Here is a 21,346-nt window from a genome sequence, read left to right on the forward strand (position 1 = left end):
TCTATCTATATATATATAATATAACGCTTACGTGAACGCAAAATCTGGCCGAATTTGTTAATCGCCGCTTGGCAACACTTCGACCTCGTCCGGGAACATCAACACGCGGTTTGAGAAAATTTCAAGTGAACGCTATTCTTGTATCGGTTTAAAAAAATTTTAAACAAAAAATTAATTGTAAAAAAACAGACAAAATTTTTTGCGATGGGTTTAAGTCGTGTCGTATCGATTTTAAAACGAAATCGTCGAAAAAGAGAAGATAGATCGAATGAAAATGGTCAAGAATCGTTCATAAGAAGATCCAGTCGTAATGAATGAGATAGGGTTAAACGCTTATGTGTACGGAGCGAAGTTTTCGAACTACAGGAGTATAGTTGTGGGACTATGTCAGGACTCTTTTGTTTTCATCAGGCACGTTACTGGGAGAAAGAAGTAAATTCAAGTGGCAAATACACGAAAAGTTATGATAAAAAAAAATTGTTTTGGGACATCCGTTGAATACCCCGGAAATATTGAATGACTTGCTGATCAGTGATTCATTCGAAGGAAGAAATTATCGGAAGCATATAAGAGAATATAATTCTGCTTTGGCTTTTGCTTCCATGAGAGTTCAAATTAAACCTCCTCCTGGAACAGGGCCATATTGCTATAGGATTCATGGTCAGGTACACCACTTAGTTTCTCCTTTATACGTGGTCATAACAAACCAGGTTATGGTCAGTTATATGTGTTTGATACCAGTGAAGCCACTGAAAAACGCGTGGAGAGAAATGGATGTTTGCTCTGTGTGATGGAAAGATTGGATTCTATGTTGAAAGCAATCAATCCGTTCATCGATTGTTATCTGCAGATGCATCGTATAATTGAAGAAAATCCTGTTACAAATATCAGGATGGTTTTCATGGAATTTCTATTTTTTTTTTTTTTTTTTTTTTTTTTTTTTGTAAATGTCATTTTTTTAAATTCTGTTTCTATGGTATAGTTCTCAAATTTGATTTTTTGTTGTTGTTGCTGTTTCTTTGGTGGATGTATATAGTTATTTAAATGAAAGGTTATTTGTGTTTACAAAGAACTTTAGTGCAGGTGATTTTTGAGAGTCTGCTTTTTGCTTTATATTTTTGTTTTATCATATTTTGAAATAAATTGAATCTGAATATCTTTTGCTAGACTAAAGTGGTTTAGTAGTTGGCGAGCGAGCTTGGATCGCGAAGCATTCCGAGGGGAACTGCATCAGCAGTTCCTGGGGGTTGGCGAGCATAAGCGAGCAGGGGACGAACCCCTTTAGTTATTATTAATGCTCATAATATTTCGTTAATGATATAATTTTTGAGCCTAAATATTTGAAAAGAGAGATTTCTGCTGATTTTTAAAGTAATTTAAAATTGATAATAAAAAAATGTAAATCGCATGAATTTTGTGTTTACTGTTTAGAGCAATTCTTTTTATGTTCTAATTAATGAACACAAATAAAATAATAAATGATACTAAAAGAAAAATCAGTAATAATTACTGATATTTCTGCGAGTCGGCTTTTGACATTATAGCTAAAAATTAAAAAGCTTATTTAAATAAATTGACAAAAATATAGTAATGTAAAAGAATTTTTTAAGATAGGCAATTGTATTGATATTTGCATTGTGTATAGCCGTTTTTTAATTGTAAATTTAGTGCAGAAACATTTATTTTTATTCTTCAGTTATTAATTATATATAATCTTTTATAATAAGAACTGAAAAACACAGGGTAAAGAACCAAAGTTCCTTCATTTGAAAAATTCATATTTTATTAAAATAAAATATTTTACCTTTAATATACGATTCAATTACATGAAAAACCCTCAAAACCAAAAGTGCTTGTTATTATCTAATTATCTAGTGCATATTATAAGTTAAAGACCAAGATATCTAATCCATTTCTCTCATGAATAATTTTTTTTAATATTCAGCATTTTGATTATTGCGTTATTTCATTAAATATTATACCTTAAGTAATAATTATCGATGTATCATATGAAGCTGCTTGCATTCGAAAAGTTTCGTTATATGTTATCAGCAAAGAAATATTGCATGCTAATTATTGGACACTGGATACAAGAAACCCTACTAAAGACGGAGAGCTTCTGTACTGAATTTTTTATGGCACTTAATTGGTTTCAGAGAAATTACAGGTCTCTCATTTGCATGGTTACTCGAAATACAATCCTCTCTGCACTTTTTTTTCTTTTCCCTCTTCTGCGGTTTTTGTTTCTGGGCTTACTCATCGTACTTTGTGTATCGTGTGCAAACGATGTTATTTTTTAAAAGTGAAATAATAAAAATTCTGTCTTGGTTGCGTATCGTTTGCAAAAATATTGTTTTTTAAAAGTAAAAATAATAAAAATTCTGTTTTGGTTGCACATCTTTTGCAAAGATATTATTTTTGAAAAGTAAAATAATAAAAATTCTTTCTTCCTTAGTTGCGCTGGACGAAATAAATTTTTCATTTGATTTTAAATAAGATTGCCAATAAACTTACAAATAAAAATGTTTTGAAATTTTTCATGTACGAAATTCTCTATATTTGTATTAAATATTTTTAAGATTTATATAATTTTCGTTTATTGTTTTTCCCCCTTTCTGAAATTAAAATCTTTATTCTAAAAAAAATCGTTTTCTGAAGTTTCTGTATTTATATTCCATATTCTTTTAAGTTACGTTTCATTATTCTTTTATTTATTTATTGTGAATATTTTTTTCTTCCGATTCAGTTTTTACTTAAAAATTGAAAACTTTATTTTCTTCTTTGATTTTGGAAGGTAGTACGCTGTGGTATTATTGAGAAAACAAATAAAAGTATTCTTTTTATTCTACCCCCCCCCCCTTTTATTTTTATAATTTTGAGCGCCAAGGGAGAACTAATTTGATTGCTTAAAGTTAATTTAAATTTTTTTCTTCTTTTGAATAGATGGCTTTAGTTGTGTTGAAAAATAATTCCACAATTCTTCTTTAGAATAAATAAAACAAACAAAGAAAATAAAATGAAATAAAGTAAAAATACTTGTTACGAATAAATAAACTGAATAAAAACTGAAAGTTGCAAGCGAATTGATTTTTCTTTGTGCACCTAAGAAAAGCAAAATATTTTTTTTTCTCAGGTACTTTCAATTCTCTGCATAAAATATGGAAAGTATTAATTTTAAGTAAAATACCTTCAGCTTCTTAGCTAGATCTTTTTAAATTTTCTATCTTTTGAATAGGAATAATGATTTTAATCTCCCCAGACCAAATATATTACTTTAATCTTTGATTTTTTTTTCTCTTTCCGCAATTAAGTACCATTATTCATGCAAATGAGCAGTAAAAAAGTTAATTAATCGCTCATGAAAAATCATTAAGTTTTAAAATATAGTTTTTTTTACTTTTGTCGTTCTATATTCGAAATAAATCAATTCACATTTTGATGTAGTCCTTCATATCTTTTAAATTTCGTCGAATGTTTCAATAAAAGTCAGCTTGTCAAAAATGTAAGACAAGAAGACGCGCCGTTTTCTAAAGGGTGTCCCAAAATTAACGGAAGATTTGAATTTGCCACCGTTCGTACATTAAAGTGTTAGCAACCCTATTAAAAAATCATTTGATAGCTGATAGTTTAGGGTTAGTGAAAATAGAGCGTTACACGATAGAACAACATGTTAACGCAAGATTTGAATTAAATAAAAAGCAAAGCTTTTTTTCCCTTTAAATATTTGTTTTTTTTTTAATTGTAAAATACGCAGGATAGGGTTATGCATCGAATAACACATAGGGCAAATGGTCCTCCGCGGCTTTGTTGGCACATACGCACTCTTTTGTTGAAATTTCGCACGATCATTTTGCACCAACTTGTGGAATGTGGCTAAATTTCATTGATGCAATGTTGAATTTCCTCCTTCAATGCACGCATGCTTGTGGGCTTGCTGACATAGACTTTTGACTTCAAATAACTCCATAAAAAGAAATACAATGGTATTGAATCACACAATCTAGGGGTCCAATTCTCAGACTCTTCGAACGGTGGACTCCAGACCCTCCTTATTTTTTAAATACTGTTCAACAATGAAAATACATTGTTCCATCTTATATCTAATTTTACTCACCTTAAACTATCAGCTGTCAAATGTGTTTTCTAATTAGATTGCCAAAACTTTACTGCACGAATGGTGGCAAATTCAAATCTTGCGTTAATTTTTGGACACCCTTTATTTCTAAAAAAGATCAGCTGTCACAAGTTTATGGGTAAAGCTCATAACCTGGAATGAATTGTAAAAGACAAAATCTTCATATCATCACACCGTTTTTTTTTTTTTTACACACTTTTATTAAACTTTATATGTTTCATTTTGTGAAGAGGGAATTATATAATAGACTTATCTTTCCTTTCTTAGTGTTAGAATTTTAAAATTTTGTTCACTTGTGTATTTTGTGTACTCAGTGACATTATGCTATTTTTATATTTTCAGAATTTGATTACTACTTAATCGATTTTTTTAATTATTATTCTATTCGCCCTGTTCCATTCTTGTTCCTGGATTCTGATTTCTGAATCGATAAAAGTCTTGAATGTTTCATCACTCTTTTGTGCGATAGGTCAGGTGATAAAAACCTGCATATTTTCAGGCTCAAAAATATATCTTGAAATGCACTATGTTTTGGAATCTAATTTAGTGCTTATTACCAAAATCTGACATTTGTATCTTTAGTAACTAAACAGTTTCGCTTTATTAAATTCATTTACTAGAATTTTTAAATAGAACAAGAACAACTAAAAAATGATCGAAAATGAAATAAAAAAAACATTATGAATTCTCTGATTAAAACCGACAATTCGCTTCATTGTTTTTTTAGCAACTTTATTGGGCATTTGGCGGCTTGGCATCAGTTGGCGATATGAAGGGATATTATCTAATGGATTTCAAAATGATATTTATGATCTTTCGAACGACGATATCGTGATGTTTTCCAAAAACCACAGGTCAATGGATTAGAAATCCATAAGCAATTATGTAAATTCAATTAACAAAGTAATTTTATATAACTTTGCATGGACCAGGTGATTTACACACGATCATAATACCGAAATATTAACACTATGCCATCCGGACTGATCGGAATTCTTTTATTTGGCGTGAGTACAACTTCTGTCGCTGGCAGTTTTTCGAGATTTTCGGGAGATTACAATTTTTATTTTCATGAATAATTAATTAATTAAAATAATTTTTATGTTATAAATAATGATTAATTGTAAATAATTAAAATAAAATAAATTCGTGTGATATCGGTGTGGTGTAGTCGGCATTGCCCGATAGTTTTCACATGACACCAACGTTGTCATCGGACGGTTAAATTGGCTGGTGTATATCAAGAAAAGCTGATTTAAAATTGTGCTATTCGGTATCTAGCAAAACACGGAACCAATGTTTCTGGTTCATCGACCAGTACCTGTATAAACATTCAGAATTCAGAGGTCATCTGTAGGTTACTTCAAATCATCTGTTATTGATCAACCTTTGAAAACCAAATTACTGGTTGAGAATATGCCGCAAATTGCAAGAATTGTTGGACAGAGATAACCATCTGTTCTAAAATATTTTTGATACTGATCAAAGAAATGAATCCACTCTCCATTTAAAAGCATCCACAACGCAACTTATCAGCTTGGAATTCATAATCAATCACTGCTGATTCGCATTAAAACCTCTCTATCAACCCGGTCTTCCCTTTTATCTTCCGTGACTGGAGCCAAGAAGTTAAAGAGGGGATCCTTGTATCAAAATAATTCTCGAAAGATCTATCCAAATTAATGAAAGGAAACAAGTTCACAGCCAGCAGGCTGATATCCACCGGCGCTGAAAATTTTCCACCTTGCCAAATCCCGAAAACTTTTGTCGGCACAAAACTTCCTGGAAAAGTTGGAAAAGATGAGCAGCCCGAGATCTCTCAAGTAACTGCAAATTAATCACGGTTGCCTAGATTAAGGGGATTAATAAGTTAAGTAGGCATCCTTTCTAGAGACTTGAAGGGTTATTTATTAAGTTAAAAGAGAGCGGGAACTGCAAAAATAAGGAAGAGCCACCCCACCCCCCGACCTGTCAGTCCTTTGTGGAAGAGACGAGGAGGTGGAGGGGGGGGGCAGTCAGCTAGAGTATTTTAAATTCTCCCTGAAGGCTAATTGTGTTGTCATGCCTACCGTAGGGACGTGTTCGCGACAGTGGAAAAGCCCACTCTTGTAGCTACTACATATGTCTTTTGTGATATATTTCGATACATTGTATTTAAAAGTTTGTTTTTTTCATTCCTTCTTCTTTTGTTAGTCAGTATGGGGATTTGCACGCATAAATCAGCTAATAAAATATTATTTCTCTCGATGAAAGAGACATGTTATTAATGTGTGTGTGGATGATTGCTTTTTATTGCTTTGCTTTGTTTGGAAGAATTTCTCTTTTAGTGTGTCATCTGCTCATGAGAATTAACATTTTTCGTCTTCTATTTTTCTTATTAGATATTTGTATACAATTTTGTCTTTATCAGAGCCAATTGGAAGGTATTTGACGCCCTTAGGCAGGAAAAAAAAAATGTATGCCGCCCTTTTTACCGATACATCATACGTATTCACAGACTCTAACATCTTAACCGAATACAAATAAATTTGAAATAAAATACAAAGTGTTTTATTTTTAAATATAACAAAATGAAAAGGAAACTAATTAACATTAATTTTCATTACTTGCATTTAATAATTCTTTAATTTACATAATAGTAAATTACGTAATAGTCGTCCCTATTAACACAAGATATAGTATGATACGTCTACGAAGTGGTTCGATATTCTAAATGCCATGCAAAATCATGGGTGATTTTGCATGGCAGTGGGTGAAAATACAGGGTGATTACAAATGATGAAACCGATTTTAAAAAATCATATTTTCGAGTAGGTGATACATGAATTTAAAGAGAAATGTGCCAAGTTTTTTTCTGTTACAAATGTTCAATGTGTGACCCTCTTGTTACTCGGCATACGTCCAATCTGTAATTCATTTGATTCCAAACATTTTGTAGCATCACTATGTCAATGGTTCTGAATGTTGTACACATGCACAAGCAACCTGTTTCTTCAAATTGATGATACCATCGCAGAATACTCTTGTTGATTGGTGCTTCTTTTCTGTAGCGATTTATAAATGCACTTTGCACCAAAATGACTGAAGAAACCCATGCATAGTCTAATGCGCAAAAACTCTTCCCTGTCTTTGTCGCCGTTTTTGGATTTCAATCGCAGCGATCAATGTGAAAAAAACTTGGTATATTTCTCTTTAAATTCATGTATCACCTATTGTAATATTGCAGTAGTTTCGAAAATATGATTTTTTTTTTCAATTGGGTCCATCATTTGTAATCACTTTGTATTGTAAGTACTTTTTACTATTAGAAATATTTATTATGAAAGTCGACGACGTCAAATTACAATTTTGGTGAATAAAGATATGCACTTTTTTGATACATTCTTTAAGATTACCTAAAGATAATCCCAGACCAAGTGGCTGTGTTATTATATTAAAATAATTCTTATCTCATTCTCTATTTTTTTAAATATTTTTTTATACATAGAGAAAATATGGAGAATAAAATATTATAAATCGGAAAAAAAGAAAGAAAAAAAGAATCCTCGAGATTTTGATGAATCTTTAGATACCAAATCTGTATATGGTAAACCTGTCTTTCTATTTGTCCTTGTACATTTGAGCATGGGAATTTAAAAATGCCAGAAACCTAGTAAATGAAGTTTATCATGTTTTTAATGGCGCCAAATTTTAGATCAGGTCTATCAATGGATCGACTTATCTATTCGTCAAAGCGATGAATCAAAACTAGAGAAATTAATTTAAGTATATAATCTGTTCATCAAATTTATAGAGTTGCGTTCAGTGTTGGAACAAATCCTTTCAAAAGATGAACTGTCTGTCTACCCGCATTATTTGAACAGGATAACTTATACGCATTGCGATTATAAAATTTGTTTTGTGATCTTAAAATCAAAGTAATAGATTTGCATCAAATTAGGGATTCAATTTATTGAAAAAAAAAGATCCAAAATTCATACTGTCTTTTCTTTTTATTAGATAAGATGAAGTTTGGACATAGATCAGATTATACTAAGGAAATATATGGTGGAAAAAAATCGATAAAAGAATATTAGCGCTAGACAGATGAGGAGACAAAATCCTCTAAAATTTAAAAGTTTGAGTCTTCTTGGACTTAATTATATTTTACTTTTCTACTACGCCGAAGATTTTAATAAAACTAACGTTTCTTAACTTAATGAACCTATTTTATTTTTGTACACTTGGATTATTTGCCAGCATTTCTCTTCATTTCTTCTTAAGAAATTAGAATTCTGAAATAATAATTAGCATTTTTTTCTATTTCTTCCATTTTTCTTTGTCTTGCCTTCATATTTTATTTATTTTTGACATTTTTAAATACTTTTATTTCGTGTTTGCAAAAATAGAAATATTTAATCGATTTTTTACTTTTTTCTTATTGCCATTAGACATTCGAAATTTTGTACACGTTTGTATTCTCGATGCAATAGATTGTCAGATCTTTATTGAGAATTAATCCTTTATTTTAATTAAATTTTGATTCTGCATTTGCGATGCCACCTGGTAGCAAAATTGAAAAAAAAAAAAAAAAAAAAAAAAAAACATTCCAAGATTCTGAAATAGTTGCAATAATTTTTACCTAAAGATTTAAAAAAAAATGAACTATATTGAATGTTTTTTAAAAAAAATAATCAGTTTTCTATTATATTAATAAAAATGTATATTTAAAAACCGCTTTTATTGAATTTTGTTGTTCATATTTTTCTTAACTTATTCACTAACATTAAGTTTATTTCTTTTTGAATTAAAAACTTCTAGAGAACAACTAATATATCACGTTCTGTTGCCTTCATTTTCCACTTTCCCAACGCTTTTATTGGATGTTGCGTTTTTTTAGGCTTGTACTGCTGCTTTAAATGACCGTATTTCGGCACGTATCTTCATCGACGACAATGAACAACAGTCCTGGAGCTCTTTTGGGGGGAGGTGCTGCCAAGAGGGAAAAGACTACAAAAGGGGTGCAGAATCATCCAAATGGAACGTGGAACAAAATTCTGCGTCCATTTTTTTTTCTCCCTTCCCTTTCCCTTTCTTTGTCGTTAGGACCGGCTGGTCCGCCTCTATTCAAGCCTATTTTTGAATAGTGCGATCGGTTGCTAATTAGCATAATATTAAAGTTCCGGGTAATGGCAACGAGAGTCTTGCGAATTTCTTGGTGGTTATTCGTCGAACAATGTGTGGCAAAGAAATTATGTTTCGAAAACATATTCTATGCAAAGCCTTCCTCCTTCTATGCAAATTCTATTGTTAACCTTACGCCATTGTTTGACTCGATGCAACACATGGTGAAATTTAACTGCTTGGTCAACAGGATGCTAATTATATTTGTTTTCGCATTTATTGAAGCGTGCGCATTTAGATTGAAGCTGAAGTGGTTTAAAATTAGCTGGCTGGTTGTTCAAAGAATCACTGGACGTTAAACCGTGATTACAGATTTCTATAGAAATGCTTTTCTGGATATCGAAATCTTTTGTTGATCTTTTCTCATTGTTCAATTTGAACGCATATGATGAAATTATACTATTGGTAAATGGTTTATTAATCGTGTGTTTTGATGGATTTTGCGCTATTGTAGTAGAATTTATAGAAATTGAAGAAACCGTATATATGATTATTAAAAAGGGACGTTTAACATTCAAGAATTATATATAAAAATGAAATTTTAGACAGAGAGAGAAATTTTTTAAAAGCTAATTTCAGTTTTATAAAAGCCACTGAAATTCATTTATTTTCTTCGGACATTTTCATATAAATTTATATGAAAATATTCGAATATATATCGAATTCTTTATCCTGAATATCTTAGGATGATAAAGATAGACAAATAAAGTAATTTTTTTTTATTTTTGTAAATTTAATTTAATTTTATAGCAGTGTTTACCTGCACATATAATTATTTTTAATAACGCTGCAAGATGCTTCAGATTAAATGCAGTAGGATGCTTTAAATTAACTGCAGCAAGGAAAAGTATTATTTTAAAATATACTTAATAATGTTTTGAAAGACTTATTAAAACAATTAAAGAATTAAACGTAAATACAATTTTGTTTAAAACTTGTTTTCTTATTAAAATTTTCAAAACCCTGCCTCTGTAAGTATTTATTACCCTAGAAATAACTACTTGCCGGATAGATAGCTCTAGATTTAACCTTAGAACATTTTGAACCAATTTTACGAATTCGAAATAACGGATAGCTTAAATATATCATCATTAAAAAAGATTTAAAAAAAACATTTTATCATACCTGATATTCGCTGATGAAATGTAACTTTGTTTTACACTTTTTTTTTGGTTGCAAATTCAGTTGCTTGTTTTTTTAAAACCCATTTCTTCTATTCAAAAATTCTTTGATATTGGCTTTTTTTTAATCTTATAAATATATCAGAAAAATATTTTTAGATAAAATGAGTGTACCAAGAAAGAGAAGGCAACAAGCTATTAAACACGTAATTTTTTTTAAAGAAATTATTTTTAATGCTTAAAATATTTTGAATCAACAGTTGTTATCAACTCGGAGAATGAGTTCGACTAACTTTTTTGAATTAGATTTCTTTTTATTCTTGATTTTCATTTCTTGTCCAACAAAAACTGCCAATTTCAGACCTTTATATAAAATTTTAGTTTGATTTAAAATAATGAGAATTTTTAGAACAGAAATATTTCCCAATAATTTAAAAGAAAATGTTTCTTGTTTTTGTTTTTTGTTGTTGTTGTTTTTTGAAATGAAATGAATGTTGTGTTTTGAAAATGTTGTTTTTTTAGAAACGTAAAGCTGGTTTTTGTGGGTGGCAATTATTATTTGTTTTTACAAGTAGAACTGACGAAAAAATGTATGCTGATTTTTTTGAAAGTAAATTGCTTTTATGTTTATTCGCATTATTAGAACTCCAACTACGCTCAAGAAACGCTTTTGAAAATTGTTATGAGAAATCTGAATTTGAGAGATGGAAAAGAATACATATTATAAAAAGTTAAATAATTATTTTTGAAGAAAATGCGAAAAAGTAGTTGTATATTAGAATTTATAACCAACAATCTAATATAACCGGCATTGCATGGGCTTAGAATTTTTGCATTCCAGGGTTTTTAATATAGAAATTCTTTTTGTATAAAATTTTATAATATGTTGTTACGATGCAATTCTAAAGAAATAATAAAAGCTGCATAAAACTGAAATTGATATCATTGAATAGGAATTTTTTTTTTATTTTGAGATTAAGTAAATCTTTTTAGGATTGAGTTTCTCCGAAGTTTCCGTTGAGGCAATTAAGTTAAAATATTTATCAATTTGTCACTCTCTGAAACGGCTGCTGTTGACGTACAATTCGCAAGAGTTTTACATTTTTTGTCTCTGTTTCAATGCTTAACTTATGCTTACTTTTAGGCGTTGTTAAATCAACAGGTTGAAATAAATGAAAACTTGGGGGGGGGATATGTATTAAAGTAAAAAGAAATTTAAAAAATAGTGGCATTTCAAAGTTATCATTAATTTTAATATATTTGTTTATTTAAAAATTGATAACAATTGAGAAAAATATTGTGAAATAACTATATTGATATGATTGAAATTATAAAATTATTACTTGTAAGATAGTATTAAAATGTATTCTTATTAGATTATTTGTTCCGAAATGACTGCGTAGAAATTGCGAGCAGCCTTGTCGTCAAAAAAAAAAAAAAGAATGTTATAGTATGTATTTATACGCATCTAGAAAGAGTTCCATGTAATTTGTTTTTGTTTAGTTTCAAGCAATTGGTTTTTGTTCCGTGTAATTTGTTTTTCCTTGCAATTGTAAATTGTTGGGTTTTTTTAAAATGCAGAGATTCTTTAAACAGAAAAAAGCTTATTAAAATCTAAAATGTTAAGATACATAAGTTGCTTTTAAGTATTTTTGAATTATTAAATTTAGAACTATTTAATCGGCGTAATGATACACCATATTATTTTTCACTCTTTGGCCGTTTTGTTTGATATTATATATACATTGGAATACCTGTCGGAGGAGGGTGAAAACAAATTCTTGCTTAGAAACAATACCTTTAAATCTTCTGATTCTGGATGAATATTCAAATGTTTTAAATTATTCACTTAATAACAATTTTTTAACTTCAAGTTATTGTAAATAAATAACGTTAAGAATTTTTATTAATTTCTGTAAACATTTCCGAAAATCGTTTAAATTTTTATTCGGATGAAAAATATTGTTCTAAAAACTTTAAAAATATTTTGATCAAGGAAAAAAATTGCGTTTCAAAAGAATTTACCTAACTAATTTATGTTGCAACTTTAAATTACTTAATATTTGAAATCAAATAAATTTATTTTATATTCAATATTAATATTCATATAATAAAATCATGAACAAACTAAAGCAAAGAGAAGGTGGAAATTTGTCACATGCGTAGAAAAACGGGAAAAAGTTGGCTTTCTTGAACTCCAGTCTTAATCGTAAAAAATGAAAATGATCTTTTTTAAAATAGGAATATTTTTCTCTCAATCTATCAATTACGAGAAATTTTTAAAAAGTACTTGTAAATTTAAAACATTTATTTAAAAATTTAATGAAAGAATTTTGAAGAATTTCAATTTAGAAAGCTTGTTTTTTTTTTTTTTTTTTCCGCCATCAAATTATAATTTTTTGTATTGCTCGTGACAGTTTGAAACTTGAATTCTAAAACTTCACAATATTTCATTTTATGTTTCATAATTTACCAACTATGATCATACAAAAAGGTCCTTACTTTCACATGATACTATAGTTATGAAATTCTGTAAAACAAGAGGGATGTATCCATTATTATTATTATTTTGCTCGCATTTCATTTTCTCGAACAAGATTTATGTAAGGAAAGGGTAAAAAAGCAACAAAAGGCAGATGGTATCTTAAGAAAATAACAGAGAAAAGGGCACAGCCATCCGATTTTGTTTTTTCTGTGTGTTATTTATGATAACAGCAACAGCAGCAAGCAATTCCAGGGAATACCAATTTCACTTTATGGACGAGCATGGTTTTTGAAACTAATTTCAGGGGTATATTTCAAACAGCTGCTGGCTGGCTGCGATTATTTTGAAAAAACTATCTTCATTGAAATGATAAGTGGATCCTTCCGCTACTGTGCAGAAGTTACGGTGTTAAATAGGTCACAATTCGGCCTTTGTTTTTCGTCTTTGGGGGAGGGGGGGGCGCCACAGGCCTCGCCTGCTCTGTGCACTTCTAAATCATTTCACTTCACCGGGGCACTTCTAGAAGAAAAATGCTTCTTACTTCGCAATCCAGGATGCGCACCTGTCTAGACTAATAATGCTTTTTTTTTTTTTTTTTTTTTTTTTTTACCCATCCTGTCAACCACGGCTCCACGTGTTTTCCATAACTTAAATTCTATTTTTATTAACTGCTAGATGTTTAAGTTCGCATTTTATATTGCATTGGATTGCTTTTAATTCTTAGGTCGAAGTCTCGCTTTTGTAAGATGTATGATCGAATTATGCCCGCAAACATTTTTGTAACCTTGTTCTTGTTTCCCCTATTGTTTATAGGGAAAAGTATAAAAAGTAAAAAAGAACTTTTGACTTGTATACGAGTTATTACAATTCTCATTTTTATTTTTCGGAATTGCATTATTCATTTTTACGGAGTGTTTTATTGATCTTTTATAACTTTGAAAACGTTATATTTTACTCAGCGTGAAATGTCCTTTAATTTTAGCATTTATTTTAATATTTCATTGACTTGTTAATGGAAATGTTACGCAGATCAAAGTTTAATATTTTTCATTACAACTTTCATTTTCTTCGGGGAAATTGCTATTCTACTCTTTAAGTGTATATGCTGAAGAAAATGCACTCATTTAATTAACGAATTTGAAAATAAGTTCTTATTCACGCAGTATTTAATGGACATTTTATACGTTTGTAACAAGATAATATTCATACTGAATTCATTTATTGTTGTCAGAGAATTGGACAAAACATAACGAGCTTAAAGATTTCACGATTCTGTTCAAAATAGGAATTTTTAGTTACGGCTGTCGAAGATAGTGTTAGAGTACAAGATACTAAAAGTTTTCACGATCCTTTTCAAAATAATGTGTTTGGTTACTACTGTCGAAGAATGGGACAAAACAAACGAGCTAAAAGTTTCCAAGATCCTTTTAGAAATAATATTTACGGTTACTGCTGTCGGAGAATGTGGCTAAACAAAATAAGCTAAAGTTTGCACGATTCTTTTCGAGATTGGGATTTTGGTTTCTGTTATCGAAGAATGCGGCAAAACAAAATAAGCTAAAGTTTCCACGATTCTTTTCGAAATTGGGATTTTTGGTTTCTGTTATCGAAGAAACAAAAGCGGCAAAACAAAACGAGCAAAAAGTTTTCGCGATCCTTTTCGAATTTGGAGTTTTTGATTGCTAATGTCTAAGAATGTGGCAAAACAAAACGAGGTTGAAAGTTTTCACGATACTTTTCGAAATTGGGATTTTTGGTTACTGCTATCAAAGAATGTGACAGAACACAAGGAGCTAACAGCTTTCGCGATGCTTTTCGAAATAAAATTTTTAGTGACTACTGTCGAAGAATGTGGCAAAACAAAACGAGGGTAAAAATTTTCACTATCCTTTTCGTAATTGGGAATTTTGGTTTCTACTATAAAAAGAATAAAACATAATACAAGCTAAAAAAATTTACGATCGTTTTCAAAATGCGGATTGTGGGTTACATTAGTGAAAGAATGTGACGAAACACAAGAATCAAAACCTCTTGCGATTTTTTTATTTTGAAATAGAAAAAAAGGAATAGAAATTTAAGAAATTTGAAGGATTATATGTAATATCACTTTCTTTTATTTTATCTGCAACCAAATGTCATTAAAATCAACAGTTTATTATGCTAGCAAGTATAAACACTACAGGTAAATGAAAATGAAAATTTTAAAATAAAACTCCTACTTTCTGAGAATGTTGACTATTTCACTCTAACGCATAGTTAAACTTTCGTTTAATCTTTTATCCTTATTTTAAGCATTGTTTAAAAAAATAGTTGAATGTTTTCCGATTAGTTTACCTTGTAAACTGTGACAGTTGATTCAAGAAGGCGGAGTATATTCTATTCATTTCCTGGGCACAAGGTTTTGCGTAGTTGGTTCTCGAAGGCAAAATATCTGATTGTTTATGTTACACTTTTAAAACCAAATCTGATGAAGATGCGAAAAATATTATTGGGCATTTTATATTTACTCGCTTGTATATGCTATAAACAGAATTTTCTTCATGTTTTTGGCTATTTTATTAAATGTTAAATTAACTACAATAAAAGCTGACAAAGTTAATCCATAAAACATTCAATGAACTCTATTTGCAATAGATGAAATTTTGTTTAAAATTAAGCTGAACTTGCTGACATCGTTTTGAATACCAGAGATGCAAGTAATTTGAGGAACTGTTAGCTGGTAACTCTTCCTTCGTTTTCAGCACATGATTATTTTGTCGACACATATTCATTACATAAAGTTACAAAAAAGTTATTTCCTCCATTTTTTTGTGATTCGAGAGATTAATATGTCATTTCTTGTTTCTTTTTGCAGGCCTCCGGAAAATGCGTCTGATCTGCGCTGTCGGCCTCTCAGGTGATGGCGGGCGATGACGAGCTCCCGTCGCTAGACGACTGGGAGGACGCTGAGTGGGGGTTCCTGGTTCCTCCGCCCCCGCCGCCCCCCTCGCTCGGATCGGCTGTGTGCTCGGCCGCCGATTTCTACTGCCAGGTGGAAGGGGGCCCGATGGGGGCCCACTTCAACCGGGCCTCCTTTCCATCCCTGCCCATCATCGCCGTCTGTTCGTCCGTCGTACTTGTGGCCGTCCTGGTCGCTTCTTTCCTCCTCTGGCGGTGAGTAACCCCACTTTTGTGGGTGTTAAAACATTTACAAAAAAAAAAAAAAAATGTATAATCAAACTTGTAACAGAATATAAGTTTCATGGTAATTCCCTTTTATGTTTATTTTCAAGTTTTTGGGAAAAGCAATCCGCCACGACAAATAAAAATGGTGCTTATGTCGTCCAGTATTTTGAAAACAGTTTTTCTGTACTGTTAATTAGAATATTTTCAGGTGCTGATTTTTACCTCCATACGAACTCCTTTAAATTATATCCTAGGCGAATACCGAAATCAGGCAATAGAACGATCGATGCGAACCCTATTGATTGTTTGTTTAATTTCTGCTGTTACAAATAAAATGTCTGTAAATTTATTACCATTTGATTAGAGTGAGCCAGTAATCAGCAAAATTTTCGGTACACATTGTAACAATTTTTCAGGTACTGCATGACCCCTTTTATAAATCGTGTCGAATGCCAACACTAACATCTGACATTACAGCGTTCGATATTAACTATATTGGCAGCTTCGATACACTTTCCCTATAAGACGTATGGCAACAGAACGATCGTTGGGAACCTTATTGATTGTTTCTATTTAACTCCTATAGTTCCATATAGAATTTCTGTCAACGTATTCCCATTTATTTAGAGTCAGCCATTAATGAGCTAAATTTTCGGGTATTCATTCTATCAACTACATAGCCCATTTTGTAAATCATGTCGAATGCCAACATTGACATCTGACATCACAACGCTCTATGTAAACTATGTTGACAATTTCCTTATGAAATTTCTATAAACTTTTTCTCATTTTAGTGTTAAAACCTATATCGCGGATTTAACAAACAACTACCCGCCATTCTTTTCACATATGTAAGATTTACAGCTTCCGTTCTTGATATCTTATAATAAATTTAAAGAATTTTGTTGGTAAAAATTAACTGAATTTGATATTAATGCCATTCGAAAAAATAAAAGTTTTTCTTATCAATTAAAAGGTTTTAAAACATTCCAAAGCTATCGCTTCTATCATTCTAAATTATCTATTTATTAACTTTCTTGAATCGTTATATCAATTTCTCTACAGAATGTAATTTCAAAAAAATGTATTCATTTTTAAACAAAAAAAAAAAAAAAACTAATGCGATATAAAATAAAAACGTTTATAATTAAATTATAAATAAATCTTCCCCACTTTAATTAAGACTATCTGGATTTGCTGCATTTACTTCATCGCTGAGCTTCATTGTTGAGACGAAAAATCCCAGATCCCTGAAACTTCTGATAACTTCTTTCATTATAGCTTTATTGTCAGTAATTAAAAGTAAACATCTGTGTTCTGTGGAAAGCGTTATTACACTTTGACACTATCAGAGCCCTATAGTTTCTGCTCTTGTATCCTTTTGGCATTAAAAAAAAAAAAATCTTTTATAATAATTATCCTATGACCGAATTAATTATCTTGGAAATTTTTCTGCTGTTGCTTTTGTAAAGTACTTTGTTTAAATTAAACAAATATATAATTGATCTCACAATTTACGGTTAAACTTGATTAATTCGAGCGTTTTCAGTTCAAATTTGTCTGGTGTTTTGAAGTTCTTATTTTCATAGTGTCAAAATATCATATATATGATTCAAATTTATTTTGGTTAGTTGAAAATCATACAAAGTAATCTAAAAAAGTTTTATTTTTAAATTATTAAAGTAAAAAAGTTTTATTTTTATTATTAGTTATATGTCTTTGTACCTTGTACCCTAAATGATCGTTAGGGAATATTTTTAAGCTCCTAATTTCATTCGAGTATTTTTCTGCTCAGCCAGTCAAAAATGCAATCAAAATTTCTCACTTTTTAAAAAAACACTTTGAACTCATTAGATGTGAATTTTTCGATTTAATTTGAAATTTTATTGTATAACTAATATATTTATAGAACTGTTTGTTTATTGAAATTACTTAATTCTTGGAAATATTATATTTCCAGCTATTAATTTTTGTAATAATATTGTTTTATGCATTAAAATACTCAAAGTATATGTATTATTTACTATTCTATTAAAAATATTTACAGTATTTGATATGTATTATTTGCTAGATTATTTATTAAAAGTACTTACCGTTTATTTATTAAACCTTTTCGATGTTGCAAACGAATCTCTAATTCTATTTTTTAAAGTCACTTTTTCTCTTACTGCCATCATTTTAGAAACAAGTTTTTTTTTATTTGAATTTTTATTGCGATTCCGTTTGCTTCGTATTCGCCAAGTTCCACTATATTAATTCTTAGAACGAATTTATCTCTGTTCTGGTTAAATTCCATGTTTTATAACACTTCTCCGAGTTCCTGAGTTATTATTAAAAGTTTAGTGTTGCATTCCGGTAAAAGATAAACATTTCTTTTTGTCCAGAATGTTATCGCAAATCACATCTGCGCAACGAGTCGCGTCGTATGATAAATGCCAGCTTAGATATGGAACAAGAATTTCAAGCAAAATGTCAGCGTGCTTTCGTTTGTTTTTGTTCAGTGAAGAAATTTATGATCTCAGTACAATTGCGATAAAAATCTGACCTACCCGAGTTCTGTCATTTGTATTCTAGAGCGGTTAGGCCAATTTTTATTCTAAAAATCCCGAATGTTTCTCTTTTTTTTTTTTTTTTTTTCATTCTTTTTACTTTACATTTCTTTGTCATTAACTTTCTCTTCTAAATATGTTACATGACTTCTAAGATCTTCCAGATAAAAAAAAAAAAAAAGTGAGCTTCAACAATTACTTGTCTTAATGAATTTTTGTTTAAGTACAAAATTCAGAGGAAGTAGCTTTATTGTCAACTTTTTAAAACAGCCACGCCACTTCTTTTTTTTATTGCAAAGCCACGCCATTTTGTCTGACTACAATCATTAGCGAATACATCTAGTGTCGTGATCACGTGATGCCGTCTCACGGCATTGGGAGTTTCCTAGCTGCAATTTTTATTGTTTGATTTACCTTTTTTATTTATTTATTTGGTGCACCCTAGTTTGCTTTTTCATGATGGGTTTGGAGAGGGACTTCAGCAAGCTACTGAACATCAGCGTTTTCTTTTTGTTGTTCCATTTAGATCTATTTTAGTTTTCTAGAAAGACGTACGGAATTTTCACATTTTTTCCAACCGGTTTGAGGGAATAGTGTTTTTGGATTTCAAAAGACTAAAAAATCGGATCATCATATCGATTCCTTTGAAAAGCCAGCTTTTAACTTAACTCGCTTTATGAACGAAAATATGATAAATCTTCTTTCTCCTTACTTTTGGGAAAAAAAAAAAGAAAAAAAAAAAAAAAAAAAAAACACGGATCTTCTTCGTGGAAGTAATTTGAAACTTGCACGTTTCGCAAAAGTTATCTAATCATTGGAAGACGTGATTGAAAATTTTGTGCTAAATTTGATTATCCGGCTTTCAAAAATGATGGAAAATATTACGAGTCACGTTTTGCCTCTGAAAAACGGAAGTAATTTGTTCGGAAACGCTTTTTAAATACTATATTAACATATGTTGTTGGTATTTTCTTTATTATATTATAATGATGAGATGACTGATTTCAAGAAAGAACTTTGATAGGTATTTCAAAGAATAGAAATAGAATTACGAGAATCATTCAATAACCTCCACAGTTATTTTTAACTGACAAATTTCTGACTTAAGTGCAATTCTAAAACCTTAAAATTGTGTTTTTCGTAGATGGTTTTGTTTTGCGTAATTCGGTTTTTCGATTTCAGATTTTTTAATCGTTTTTTCATTAATTTTTATAATTTCCAACATTTTCTCTGTCTATGGATTGGTCATTTTTTAATATGTATTTTGTCTTTTCCTACTCTTTCCCCCCATAGATTTGTATTTGGACTGACACTATTCAAAAGGGGCTGGTCGGTGTAAATTTCCATTTGCCTTATGTACTTTATTCCTGACAACTGACCTATTAAATTCCATTATTAAGACTTCCTATTTATTAAATGCTAAGTAAATATTTACAAATTGTCATCTTGACCTTAGGGCTTTGCTATCCAGTTTAATAAATGTAACCTATCAAAGTTCTTTCTTGATATCAGTCATCTCATCAGTTACAGTTTAGTACAGTTACAGTTTTATTTAATTAGAATTATGAGACTGATGTCATCATGTAATGATAAAGCCTCATTCCAACAACCGGTTCTCGTCTGGAGACAGGCACATTTCCCCTTCTTTCCCTCTCTTGTGGTCTTTCGGGGTTCTTTGATGTCTGTTCAGTTTACCGAAAATTTTTGGGAAACTCCGGACCGACATCCATAGGCGAGGATAATCATACAATGGGTCAGTTGGCAGATTTATGACCAAATCCGTACGACCACAGGTCGTCGGAACGCTCCTTAACAGTCTTGAGGTCAGAGGTCGGAATCTCCAGAAGTAGTAGCTTACTTTTAAAACTGATATGCTGCACTTGCGAAAGGATATTTGATCCATGTTATATTTAACATTCAGCTATATCTCCTCACACAGTAGCCCCCCCCCTCCCATTAAATCGAGTTTTGAACTTGCCATCCTCTTGTCCTAAGCCAAAACTCTCCTCTAATGTTAGACCCCTATAGCCCTAAAGGTAACAGTGAATTAGTTTATTTTGTTAGATTCTGAAATTTTGGATCGAAAGTTTTCTTTCATTAAATTTTAGACTAGAATTTTACAGATTCAATAATTTTAGATCAGAAACATGTTATTGAAAAAGTTTTGATCGGAAACATGTTGTTCAATAAGTTTTGATCAGAAACATGTTGTTCAATAAGTTTTGATCAAATATTTATAGATTCAATGATTTTGGATAACATGTTTGTAGGTTTATAATTTTGCATCAGGATTAAATGTTTATAGGTTCTGTAATTTTGCATCCAATATTTATAGGTTCTGTAATTTTGCATCCAATGTTTATAGGTTCTGTAATTTTGCATCCAATGTTTATAGGTTTTGTAATTTTGCATCCAATGTTTATAGGTTCTGTAATTTTGCATCCAATGTTTATAGGTTCTGTAATTTTGCATCCAATGCTTGTAGACTCTGTAATTTTGCATCCAATGCTTGTAGACTCTGTAATTTTGCATCCAATGCTTGTAGACTCTGTAATTTTGGACCCAATGCTTGTCGACTCTGTAATTTTGGACCCAATGCTTGTAGATTTTGTAATTTTGGACCCGATCTTTGTAGATTCTGTAATTTTAAATAAAAAGTTTACAGCTTTAATATTACTGATAAAAAAAATTTACAGATTCAGGTAAGTAACTTTAGATCAAACATTTT

At 30.5% G+C, this 21,346-nt stretch overlaps 1 protein-coding gene across 1 annotated transcript in view; it reads left to right on the top strand.

Moving 5' to 3' along the window:
* Positions 1–21,346, top strand: part of LOC129981031 (uncharacterized) — a 206,626-nt gene that overhangs the window by 105,445 nt on the left and 79,835 nt on the right. The window contains exon 2 of the mRNA XM_056091639.1: positions 15,759–16,057. Coding sequence (XP_055947614.1) covers positions 15,804–16,057 — 254 coding nt within the window. The 5' untranslated portion in view covers positions 15,759–15,803. The remainder of the gene's footprint in view (positions 1–15,758; positions 16,058–21,346) is intronic.

Source organism: Argiope bruennichi, chromosome 1, assembly GCF_947563725.1.
Source record: "Argiope bruennichi chromosome 1, qqArgBrue1.1, whole genome shotgun sequence".
NCBI classification, from domain to species: Eukaryota; Metazoa; Arthropoda; class Arachnida; order Araneae; family Araneidae; genus Argiope; species Argiope bruennichi.